Source organism: Anastrepha obliqua, chromosome 1, assembly GCF_027943255.1.
Source record: "Anastrepha obliqua isolate idAnaObli1 chromosome 1, idAnaObli1_1.0, whole genome shotgun sequence".
NCBI classification, from domain to species: domain Eukaryota; kingdom Metazoa; phylum Arthropoda; class Insecta; order Diptera; family Tephritidae; genus Anastrepha; species Anastrepha obliqua.
Genome location: NC_072892.1, coordinates 108,584,783 through 108,598,388, shown reverse-complemented (window position 1 = coordinate 108,598,388; position 13,606 = coordinate 108,584,783). Strand labels below are relative to the sequence as shown.

The window sequence follows — 13,606 nt, the reverse complement described above, 5'->3', positions numbered from 1 at the left end:
TTCCAACGCGCTATGTCATTAGTCGATCTGACGTTCCTGTCAAAAGTTATAGGGTTGCCCGATGGGCCCGCTTTAAATGGCCTACCCTGTATTTACTTCTCCGAGCCGTTTAATACCAAACGAGGTTTCAGGCAGGGTGACTCGCTATCGTGTGACCTTAACCTGATGTTGGAGAGGATCGTACGAGCCGCAGAACTTAAACGCTCAGGCGCAATTTTTTATAAGAGCGTACAACTGTTAGCGTATGCCGACGAAACTGACATCATACCCCTTAACAACCCCGCTGTTAGTTCTGCAATTTCCAAACTGGTTAAAGAAGCAAAACGAGAGCGAGAACAAAGGGGGGGAGTACCTCCTGTCATCAAACAATCACAATCGCGTACCGGCACCCATGTCACTGTTGACTGTTATAATTTCGAGATTGTAAAAGACATCGTTGACCTATGAACCACCATTAACACCGATAACAATGTCAGCTTTAAATTCCAACGGAGAATATCTCTTGCCAACATGCTGATTTGGACTAAGTAGGCAGTTTAGTAGTAAAGTTCTCTGTCGACGAACAAAACTAACACTTTATAAGGCGCTCATCATGTGCGTTCTATCGTATGGCACAGAAGCTTGGACGATGACAATATTCGATGAGATGTCCCTTGGAGTGTTTTAGAGAAAGATTCTGTGGAAGATTTTTGGACTTTTGCACGTTAGCGATGGCGAGTATCGTAGGTGATTGAACAATGAGCTGTATTCGCTTTACGATGATATAGACATAGCGCAACGAATAAAGATCCAGCGGCTACTTGGGACGATATGGCACAGCCAATATCAAAAATTCGTACATGGATTAGTGTAAAATTTATAGTTTTTAATATAGGTTGTCAAAGCTTTTGTGAAACGTACCGAAAGTTGCACAAATTGCTAAAATGTAGTTTTTTCATGGCGCAGAAATACACTCGTAGGTTTGCCATTGTTGATGCTGCACTTTGTCGTAAGGGAAGTCAACAAAGGTGGTACCTTGATGACTAAAACAACCCAAATATGTGCTTATGCAGATGACATCGTTATTCTCTCAAGAAATAGGAATGACTTAAAAGAAATTTTCTTGAAAATTAACAAAATTGCGAACGATATTGGCCTTTTTGTAAACGAGGGCTAAACCAAATATCTGTTGAAATCGAGGTGGCCTGCACAGATGGAAAATTTCCATGTGGGAGTCTATACTTTTGAAGCGGTGCAGCATTTTAAGTACCTAGGAGTTATGTTCGCATGTAGCGGTGATTCAACCTCCGCCGTCAGGGATCGTATCAACGCCGCCAACAAAGCGTATTACGCCCACCTTAACTTGTTCAAGTCCCGACTTTTGTCTAAAGCTACAAAGTTCACTATGTACAAGATTCTTATTCGACCAATCCTAACATATGGTTGTGAGGTATGGACTCTTAGGGTTGATGATTGTACTCAGATTGCTCGCATGGAAAGAAAAATTTTAAGAAAGATCTTTGGCCCAATAAGAATGGATGATGGTACCTATAGAATCCGATTGAACTCGGAACTGAACGATTTAACTTAGAACGAGACAGCTGTGCGTTTTGTTAAAGCGCAGCGCATAAGATGGCTAGGTCATGTGATCCGTATGCCTGTTGACTGTACTGTGAAGAAAGCCTTGACAGGAAAGCTAATGGGCGTGAAGGCCAAAGGTAGACCGAGGAACCGTTGGATAGACGAAGTGGAACACGATCTTAAGAAGCTGGGAATACGTAACTACGAAGGAACAGCTCAAGATCGACCGCTTTGGAGGAGCATTTTGAAGGAAGCTTTGACGCACCCCGCGTTGTAACGCTATGAAAGAAGAAGAAGAAAAAGGTTTGCCATTGTCTGCCGAGGAGTGACTATTATTAGAAAAAACTGTTTGTACAAATTTGTGTTTCGTATCCGGACCAGCCTATAAATAGCATTCGAAAAAATTTTCGAGTTTACTTGAACGCCTGAACAACTTATTAGTGCTTATTTAGAAATAATTAGTTTTTAACTGGTTTTTAGTCTAATTATTTATACTTCAAATTCAATGCACTGAAAACTGGTCTTAAGAGGTAGAAATCCGAAAATACGTCAAAAATCTGTTCATTTTAGTTATAATGAGGTATTCTAAAAATTGTCAAATTTTAGATAAAATCTGATCTACACCAGAGAATTCCATGGATAGGAAAAAAATATTCAAGAGCCCATACAACGTCAATCAGTGGGGTTCCAAAAGTTTAAAAAAGAACCAAAAGTATTCTCTGCTTTTACTGCTATAAGTTTCCAGTAGACTCCAGTTTTCTGAGAAAAATAACTTTCCATCGAATTACGTAAAAACATTTTGGACTTGTGTCCTCCTGGTTGCCTTGTGACTGATATTCCGATTGAAATAGTTTCCCAAATTTTCTTATTGAAATAATTTAGTGCCCAACTAATGGACATACATATATACAATACTTGTAATACATACGCACATACGAGTATATTTCAATGGTGGAATATTTGATAAGTATACTTGAATATTTGTGTGCATATTCGATTATCGTGACCCCCCATCGGGCTCCTGCTACCAAACTGACACGTGTCTTAATCCACAATATGACAAGTCACATCGAATTATTGGCCTGATTAAATTATTTATGTGTCTCATTAATAGCCAAAGTAACGCACACTCATCAGGACATGTTGACTTACCAAGTTTGTGAGGCGTGAAATTCGTTTTTTGTTTTTCGTAGCTGATTTTCTAGTTTCAGTATTGAGGGAGCCAAGTGTTTCGTATTTCGTTTTAATAATTGAGTGCACTTCATGCTAAGAATAAAGAAAAGTAGGAAATATGTGATAGAAAATCTTTGTATATATACATACGTGCGCGTATACTAATACATCTATGTGTTTGTAAGTTAAATTCTATCACAGTTTTTTTCCACTTTTAATTGCAGTTAGTTGGAGGAAACGGAAACGAGTACCACTTCAAGCACAGGACATTGCCGCATGCTCGTTCAAGGCGTAGTATTTCACATACGCGGCTGCTGAAGAGTCATCCATTGGTAAGTGAAAAGTGAAAGTTACTAACATACTTTTAGTTTTTAGTCTAGAAAGTGTGAAGTAATAAAGTTTTTCATTTCATTGCCTACCTACATGCTAGGTGAATTAGAAAGTTCCCAGCACTTTTTCGCTTAATTTCGACGATGAAATTAACATAGTTGAGATCATCAAATTTAGATCAAATATGGTCCAATTTATGATAGCTTTTTAACAAAGTTTATGGCCTCTGAAGTGAAATATCTTCAATTCTAATTAACATTTTTAAATATAAAGTGCCTCATAAAAGTATTTAGAAATCTAATTTTTCTAGTAGAAAGCCCAAATATAACAATATATATAAACACATAAAAAAATTCAACATCTAAATAAAAATTATGAGTGTAAGCCGTTATAAACATGAACTTACTTAAATTCACAACACATAAGTATTTGGAATGTTTACTCGTAAAATTCTATAGTTTTGGTAGTTTTCACTTAATGTGTAATAAAATACGAGAAGTTGTTTAAAATGTGGGGAGAAAGTCATAAGAAACAACTTGAAAGAAAAATAATATTTGATATTCGTAGTGAAGGATGCATTTCAACCATCCATAGCATTTTGTATCATCAAATTTAGGACAACGACCGGAAGGCCTGAAAAGGCCTGAATCTGTGTGAAGAATGCTTAGATCTGTTGTTCCCTTGGGCGAACTCCACGCATTAAGCCGCTTATAAGTAGAAAAAAACGGAAAAAATAGTTTGGAATTTCGACTAAATGTAACATTTTTGGGTCAGATTGTGGTAATAAAGTGTGGTGAAAAGTGAATTTTGAAATGCATCCTGAAACAACGAACCTTCAAATTGATTGGGCAATATTTATTATTTTTGTGTGGAACCATTCATGACATTTATTTTTTAAAGATAATTTCTTTCAAATATTGGCCGCAACTGCGCCGATTCGGCCATCCCTAAATACAATTTTTAATGACTCGCTGGAAGACTTCGGTTGGTATCTCGCGAATAACTTTAGTAATGTTGGCTTCCAATGTCTCAATCGCAGCTGGTTTATCCACAAAGCATTTAGACTTTACGTAGCTCCACAAATAAAATTCCAAACGTGTGATATCACACGGTATTGGTAGCCAATCCACTGCTCCGAGAGGACGTCGGAGTAAATTCATTGTTTCAAGGGCTGTAGCACCGTTTTGTTAGAACCAAATGTTGTGGCTTCAATTCCATGATGAAATGTCAATGAATGTTAAAAAAAATTACGTTTTTAGCTTCACAGCAGTCACGCGTAATCAAAAAACTCTATTGGAAAAAGTAGCTCCAATCTGATCATATATATATATATATATATAATTGGCGCGTACAACCTTTTTGGGTGTTTGGCCGAGCTCCTCCTCCTATTTGTGATGTGCGTCTTGATGTTGTTCCTCAAATAGAGGGACCGACAGTTTCAAGTCGACTCCGAACGGCAGATATTTTTTATGAGGAGCTTTTTCATGGCAAAAATACACTCGGAGGTTTGCCATTGCCTGCCGAGGGGCGACCGCTATTAGAAAAAACTTTTTCTTAATTTTTTGATCTTTCACCGAGATTCGAACCAACGTTCACTCTCTGAATTCCGAATGGTAGTTACGCACCAACCCATTCGGCGGCCGCCCTATATATATTTTTTAATAATTATACTAGAGTACTATTTGAAAAAAATTTAGGTCGCAATTTTTTATTGAAATTTTATAAGCGAGATTAATGGATATTTTTCTAGAAGGTACATCCCACATCTTTATTACAGTAGATTCCCTTTGGATCCAAAAAAAGACTGGCACTAAGTAGTGAAAGGTTAAAATAATATAAAAACATACTTTTTAAATCATTTTGAGACAAAACTAGTGCATCATTAATTATAATTTTTAAATAGTAATTAATTATAATAAAAAATACAATAAAATTACATACTTCTGCATTTTCAACTCTATACAGCTGCACATATTTACTATATTTGATTCTTTTTCTCACATTCTTTAATCACTGCACACCTATATTAAACTCTCACACACATACTTGCAGATTCATACCGCGATTCAACAGCCGGGTTTCAAACGTGTCAAGCGTGGCTTGCGTCCGGCGATTCCATCAATTCATGGTCTCAAATTCGATGCCACCTACAGCTCACAAACGATTGGCGTTGAGCCCAGCGATCCATATTTTCAGCTGCAGTGGTATCTGAAGAATACGGGTCAAAATGGCGGAAAGATGCGTCTGGATCTAAATGTGCAGGCCGCATGGGATCAGGGCATTACCGGGAAAAATGTGACAACTGCAATAATGGACGATGGTAAGAGAAAGTGGAAAAACGAAAAATGTTTTATTTCTTACAATTTTTAATACTTTCTTCTAATTCGTTTTTGATATGTAGGTGTGGATTATATGCACCCCGATTTGAAGTTTAACTATGTAAGTATGATATTGCATATTTGGTTAAACCTAGAGAAGTAATCATATTTTGAATTCTTAGTCAATTCGACTAACATATGATATATTTAAGACTTTTTTCGGTTCGTAGGCTTCAATCATCAACAAAAGATTAATATATTTTTATTTTTATTTGTTTCAAGTATAATAAAATAAATATTTTGCGCTTCTGTTGAATTTCAAATTTCTTGAATTTCAAAAATTCATTAATAAAAAATACTTTCGTAAGAAACATACTTTTTTTTTTTGTCAAAAAAATTGCATACCGGAAATTCATTAAAAATAAATTAAAAAACATGTTTCTCATTTTAAAAGCAACTGTTGTATACTTCAACTTTGTGCTCTTCACATTTGCTTTTATTGCATTCTGCACATGCATAAGTAAACTTGTTCATTGCGCGCTTTGTTTTTATAAAATTGTCTCTTAAGTTTTTGTGAAACTCATTTTTCCTACTGACATAGCGAATGCACAAAAAACGCAAGCTATTTACCACGTACTTCACTCGAGAGCAAAATGTTGCGAAAAAGAATGCTGAAAGTAACATTAATGTTCATTATTAGTGGAATCGACTAATACGAGCTTCATAATTACAAAGCAACAACACTTTCTACAATGATATTACCGCATACAACAAAACAACATCGGCAACTGAGATTACACGATAGTTGAATGCAATCGGCAAAATGAGAGCAAAACTGTACTCCAAAATATAAACTATGTTAGGCGAATCGGCTAACATTAGTACTGTAATATTAATTAAAAAGTAGACAATGCATATTTTTCAAAAGCACAAATTTATCTAGTATGGTAATATAATTTTAAAAGCCTGTATAAAATTAGTCTATGTACTTATTAAATTTATGCGTTTTTAAATGAGTTTGCGTAAATATCAGCAAGAACTGAAATTAATTCACGCTGTGACATGACCCTTCGGGTAAAATGATTTTAATGAATGCGAACTCATTCAGTCATTAACTCAACCTACGTGTCGAATGCGTATGATTTCAAGAATAAAATGATATAAATAAGTACCTACCAAAAATGTTTACACTACAAAAACAATTTAAAGCGTTGAGTGAGAATATTGACTGGACTGTTTCAAGAATAAAATGATATAAATAAGTACCTACCAAAAATGTTTACACTACAAAAACAATTTAAAGCGTTGAGTGAGAATATTGACTGGACTGTTTAACAAAGTAGTTTTCTCTAGAGGTACCGCAGTGACTCTTCCCAGTATAGCTTTTTGGGAGTTTTTATTAGGTACAGCAATTGTGAGGCTGCCTTATAAAAATATTCCAGAAAGTATTGCAATGCCCGCATCCATCCATCAACTTTGAATACAGATCGCACGTGATACTACAGAGTCCTCCGCAAACCCAAATTAGAACTCCAACTACATAAAAAATCCGCCAAATGAAAAACAAGTTAGTGTTTTTGAAGAAAATCTTTTAAAATTTAAATTTTTAAAAATGTTTACCATGCACGTGGAAATGTTTCTCAGAAAAAGCCTCAATATACCTTATATTCTATGTATAGAAAAAAAATCATATATCTGTACTTGTAGTAGGGTACAAAATTCTTCGAATTACGCTTTTTGACTGTGTTGACTGAAAAATTATTATGTCAATGCTTTTCGGTCGTGCCCACTTACTTATTCAACTTTCTACACTTGAACTTTTAGCCTGTAACCTTTAAAAGCATTGAGTGTAAAATACCACTAAATTTTCGACACGTGTGTAATGAGGGGCTAAATGTTTCTTCGTTTCATGTTTATGTTTATTTTTCACAAGTATTTGCTCACAACTATTTTCGGGCTATACATTTTGTTTTGCTTTCGCACTTGCGAAGGCAATTAAGCCACATACAAACGATATATGTACAAGTATCTATGTACGCATGACACTACTCAAGTGTAAAAAATATAAGTAAAAATAAATAAGTTATGTGCGTGCGCGCCATTTGGCAAAGTAGTAGTTGCATATTTATAGCATAGCTTAAGGATGAGTGAGCGGCAAACGATAGGCGCCTTGTAAAGATGTATGTGTATTGTTTAGCCTTTGATGAGTTTTAACAAGGTGAAAGACTTTTTTTTGCTTTTTTAATTTTGAACAGCAACTAGCAATTCTATAAATGTTGACAAAAAGTTTTCATGAAATTTACTGCACCTCTGTTCAGAATTAAGGCAGCGCGGCATATTGCGATGTTTTAGCTATTGATTTTTTTTTTTATAAAAATATAGTTAATATTACCATATAAATCAAATAACTTAAAATTTCAAATTTATGCTAATCTATAAAAAATGTATCGAATTTTCATTAAAATTTCCAACTTCCTAATTTCTAAAAAATTTTGAATACACAGTTTTGTAGCTCAATAAATTTTAGTGTAAAATTGTTTGTGCAAAAAGCTCAAAATTCGCGATTTTTTCTTATATGGTTTTCAGTTGTATGAACTATGGTTTTTAAAAAATAAATAAATAAATAGTCAAAACTTTGCAACATGACTGGTTGCTCTTATTATGAACATAGGTGTATGCTTGCTTTGGTAGCTTTACTGTATGTTCGTTCGTCCAATAATAACTTATTATGATGACTGAAAGCGCTGTAAAAACCCCTCATGCTTCGGGTAAATAAACTCTAAAAGCCACCATGAAAGTCTACCTTGTAAGGTTCAACTGCAGCAATGGAGTTCCTTTCAGGATTGATTACGCATCAAACTTTTCCGCAAGCAGCCTTAATTAACTGCAACGATGCATATTTTATGTGGCATAACCAGAAAATGAATGACAAGCAGTTATTCTGGTGAGAACTTTCAGGTTTCTCAGGAAAGCGCAGAACAGATGTGGTTCCATTTCTTCGTGTGCTATTACGAAAACCTTTTGACCCCACAATACATACAATAGACGCAGGATGCAGAAAGTCCTGGGACATAAATGCCATTCAAATTCCACGCTGGTAGCTGTGTTTAACGGGCGATCGTCACACATACAGAAAAGATAGGCTTACCATTTGATCTCCAGAGCAGAAGCTCTGGGGACCTTTTAGAGAAGGAGTGCTTTCTCTGTAAACGTCAGTGCCCTTTTCTTCAACAGCCTGGGGCAGTGTTCCAACCTAATTCCCACAAAACCTTCATCGTTACATCAGCAGCAGTGGTTGGCTATAGATATCTGCCTGTTGGAGGTTTCAAAATGGTATCAAAACGCCGCTTTAGTGCTACTTGGGTTGTGCCAGACTGGTACTTCAACCATTTCACCTACCTACCTAAGTTTGGTAAGAAGTTCCTGGTCAGATACTCACGGCGAGAATTTTGCAGAATTACTTTAGTTTGCCCTAACTTTCGACCCTAGTTATGCGCATCGGCACACAGATGGATAAGAAATGTACAACAAAAGGGAACTACTGTGGATACATATATGAATATGAAATAGGACTAAACTCTTTACGGCGATGAGCATATGGCCTACTCTATTTCAGGCAGAGGTTCTAGCAAAAGGTTTGAAATGCTCATTAATTGCCAAGATCTCTGCAGAACGGTTGTTTATTGCCAAGCTAGAAAAGGATTGCTATGACCCAGTTCACCTTCCAAAAAGGAAACAAAAACAAAAGCCTGAATACTCTATTGAATGATATTGAGTCCCAAGAAATTACGTCGCTGACGAGCAGACAAGTTGTGGTTTATCCGCTCTTGGCCTGAGACCGAGAAAATAATAATAAGGCCTCTCTAATAGAAATGCGTGAACCGATTGAGTAGGTCGATTTAAAAATTGTCCGTAGGTGAATTACGGCGGCCGAGCTTCTCCTCCTTTTGTGGCGTGCGTCTTGATATTGTTTCACAAATGGAACAATATTAGTATATAGGTATATATATATGGTTGTTGATCCAAAAATGGAGGAACCTTCAGTTTAAAGTTGACTCTGAACGGCCTGCACCAAGTGGCTCTATCTAATAAGACGCCTAGGAAAAACCTCCGTATTTCCCCAGTTTGTGTTAACGTCCAGCTTTGCAAAACTTCACAACTTATTCTTTGACCGTGAAGAATGCAGCTACCATCATCTTCATAATCTTTTTTAATCCTTAACGGGTAATTTTCGTCGATTCTACAAACATTGTCAGGCTCCAAACCAACTCACTTATACCGTTGCCGATTCATTGTGATACCATTGTGATATAGTAGTTTAGCGCTACTCCTTGTTGAGCCGTTTGTTTTTTAAGTGTAAACCCATTGATCCATTATATCTCTAAGGTCATTGGCATAAATCAAGAACGAGAGCCAAAGTAGCTTAAACTAGTGGCTTGTCATGCAGGTCAGTGATAAAGCAGATATATGACTCCCCCTCCTCGCCATTCCTGCAGCTTTCGCAATAGTCGAAATGAGATACGTTCAATCTTCGAGCATGTCAACCTAGGAGACAGTAGCCTCTGATCAAAGCAACTAACATAAATACTTTTTTTACTTTAAGTACCGTCTTGGAGCGCCTGACGTCCCATTTTACCCGAACTCTTTTTGTAATGTTACATGTCAGACTACCAACCCATCTCGTGTTGACTGAAGTGACAATGCTCCTTGTACCACGCAGTTTGCTGCTCTTTTTCCATTTTTCTCTTCATACACTTGCCTTATTGGACTTTTTCTTTCTTGTTAAGATTTATTACTATTAGAAGTAGTATGGCAAGCCTGCATGCTACACAAATAAAAAGGACTATGCCGACATATCTTCATCTATATAGGTATCTTCATCACTAGCCTAGTTTTACTTATTTAAAGTATTCCTTAATTACTTATGCAAAGTATTTTACAATACAAGTAAATATGTATTTCTTTTGTATCGCACATAACCTCATACATATTCAATATTCTTATTCACAACAACATTGTTTTATCACAGAATGCCGAGGCTAGTTACGACTTCAGCAGCAATGACCCGTTTCCTTACCCGCGCTATACCGACGATTGGTTCAATAGGTGAGTTAATCTTCTTCTAAGCACAAAGATGCACACTGACATTATTGCACATTTGTACATGCATATATGTGTAACTTTATGTCTGTATGTATGTGCAGTATATATATGCATCTATATAATTTCTTTATATTAACGCAATTTGTAAGCTTTTGCATTGACAATCACCAGCACTACAGTAACAAAATCCTTTTCACTTGTCAGCCTCATATACGTACATGCATGTATATGTTCATATATTACATAGACACTTAGAAGCAAACTATACATGCATATATGCGACTATATTATTTTTCAAACGTCCCTTGATTCTTTCGATTCTGCTATTCTCAATCTTTTTCTTTTTACTTGCAGTCATGGCACACGATGCGCCGGTGAAGTGGCTGCCGCAAGAGATAACGGTATATGCGGCGTTGGCGTGGCTTATGACAGTAAAATTGCAGGTGAGTTGGTTTTCTTCAAAACACAAACAAATATAAATTTATAAAACTTATTCTTTGATGTATAATAATCTGCATTAGGGTGGCTTATGCTAGCTTGTTTGTAGGGATATAAATATACAGATTATTCAGCTGTCTGAACCTTTATAGATAGGCTGCAAATCTGACGTTCCTGTAGGAAGTTTTTACCTCCTTTGCTCGTTTTTATTTCATATATAAGCGATATTTTTTCCCTAATTTTTTATTCTTCGTTAGAATGGAGAAGAATAACCCAAGCAATGGCAGAAAATTTTACCCCAAATAAATGAAACAATTTGAAGCTTCTTAATCAAAAAAGAAATCCATTATTTTCTCGGTAAATGGCTTAGTGATCGATATCTCGTAAAGTATCGATCAAACAATTTAAAGTGTATACTCGTTGTCAAGGTGACATTTCACACTAAAAAAATTATTTTGTTTCTTGTTTGCTCCATTCAGTTGTGAGTTAGAGGACGTTAACAATGGAAGTCAACAAAAAAAGAAAATTCGGTACATTTTACAGTTTTGCTTTGAGGAAGGCGATTATGCAAGTCAGCCCGCTGTGTCGAGTGAATGATACTTATGGTGCCGAAACTTTAACAGCTAATTGCGCGCAATTTTGGTTTCGTTGATTCCGTTCAAACATTTTGGGTGTTAAAGATGCACTGCGCACAGACAGGCCCGTCGGTGAAAATATCGACAAAATCACAGAAGCAGTCGAAGTTTACCGGCATGTTAGTAGTTGTAGCATCGTCCAGCAGCTAAAGATCGACCATAAAGCGGTTTTAAGCTATTTGCGCAAAAATTTTACTCAAAAATAATGGATTTCTTTTTACTCAAACTAATATTTCATTTACGACTGCAATTATAAATAGATAGATTTGATTTGATGTTTTCACTTGGACCTAATGGCCTTTTGTGCCCTCTACTCAGAGAGCTGGGTTGGGCTGAGCGTAGTAAGGTGCCAAATAAGCACTCCTATGCTTCTCCTAGATAGTGTGTTGCTCAATTGCAAGGAAGAGATCGGCTTCTATTAGTAACTAGGCCGTAGCCTCCCTTACCAATACGTCCGCTACATCATTCCCAGTTATATCTCTGTGTCCTGGAACCCAAATTAGCCAGATACGATAGCGCGTTCCTAACAAATTGAGTTTCTTGATACACTCAAGGGCCAGTGAGGACTTAATCTCACAGGTTGGCAGTGCTTTGTTTGCCGCCTGACTGTCGCTCAAGATGGCAATTTGCTCATTCCGGAGATTCCTATCTGAATTGATCTCTGCACATAGACAGATGGCATACACCTCCACTTGGAAGATGCTTGCAATCATAGTGAGAATAAAACTGAATTTAATTGAATTGAATAAATTATCAACTTAGCACATGAAGTAACTTTGTTTGAACTATACACCAAAATGGGTTGTGTCTTTGCTGCCGTTTCCGATAATCTTTTACTCTGTGATTTTGAGTATTTTTTAATGAATATCTCTAACTCTTACCACTTTAATTTTCATTGAATTTGATTCTAAGAAACCTATATTCCAAAACTATTTAAACAAATATTTACTATACAACAACAAAATACACACACACATAGCTACTTAAACTTAAGTAAATACAAATTAATTCAAATACAAATAAATTCAAACCAAATTTCGCAACTCAGCGTCAGTATGGAGTAAATTGCGCAAAACTAGATCCGTGTAAAATGCGCATACATACATACGTATCTTTCATAAATTACGTCAATCTGACTGCAACAACAAGCTAATGGCTATCATAAAACTAAGTTGCACACTCAATTTGATTGTTTACTCCAGATTTGCAGCGAAAATCACAACGCATGCACCCTTATCGCCACCGCAATTATGTATGTGCATGTGCGTATTTATAAGTATATTGAATGTACAAATGCTTCCTGAATAGTATGTTTATACTCGTATATATCTATGTAGACACTTACACGAGCGCGCGCTTCGAGCTTTCTATGGAACAGCGGGCATTGCAATTTTATGATAATCATAAATTAGATGCTATACAAAATTGCTCCATTATTGTCCGAGCGACTTTTTTTTAGTTATAGTCAGAGTTTGAATTATATATAAATATGAATATGTGTAGTGTATATACATATGCATTGGCATACGCAGCAGACATGTAAAATCCATTTTTCCGTTTGTTTTTTATTTTTTACTTAGTTGCGCGCGCTGAATACGAATCTGCATTGAAAAACTTTACTTTACTAAGTCTTTGAAATAAAAGCTAGATTTTAGAAAAAGTTTCGAAAATTTTTAATGTACATACCACAGCTTTAAAATAAATATACAAATCATTAGTTTGTTGCTAAGGCGCTTTCAAGCTTACTGCATCTCATTAGATTTCTTAGACTGCATGGCGTATACGCAATCGATTGCTGTGGTGGCATTTTAAGATTGGTGGTTTTTCCGAAAAATAATAACTAAAAAATAAAGTGCCACTTGCGGCTTAGTCCGCATGTCTTTTGGAAATAAAAGAGTTAATGTTCGGGGCATTAACTCTTTTCTCATCCCGTGCTGCAAAAAGTGCAAAACAATTGCAAGTTTCTCCCCTGGCACTTTGCGCCTAACCCGCAGTGATGCCATGAATGCGGTGAAAATATGGAGAAATAATGGGCCATAAGTGCTATCC

The 13,606-nt window shown here is 36.1% G+C and overlaps 1 protein-coding gene across 1 annotated transcript in view; it reads left to right on the top strand.

The window, feature by feature from the left end:
* Positions 1 to 13,606, top strand: part of LOC129235498 (neuroendocrine convertase 2) — a 114,914-nt gene that overhangs the window by 88,224 nt on the left and 13,084 nt on the right. The window contains exons 2-6 of the mRNA XM_054869367.1: positions 2,958 to 3,065; positions 5,116 to 5,383; positions 5,465 to 5,502; positions 10,411 to 10,487; positions 10,839 to 10,927. Of these exons, the coding sequence (XP_054725342.1) occupies positions 2,958 to 3,065; positions 5,116 to 5,383; positions 5,465 to 5,502; positions 10,411 to 10,487; positions 10,839 to 10,927 (580 nt within the window). The remainder of the gene's footprint in view (positions 1 to 2,957; positions 3,066 to 5,115; positions 5,384 to 5,464; positions 5,503 to 10,410; positions 10,488 to 10,838; positions 10,928 to 13,606) is intronic.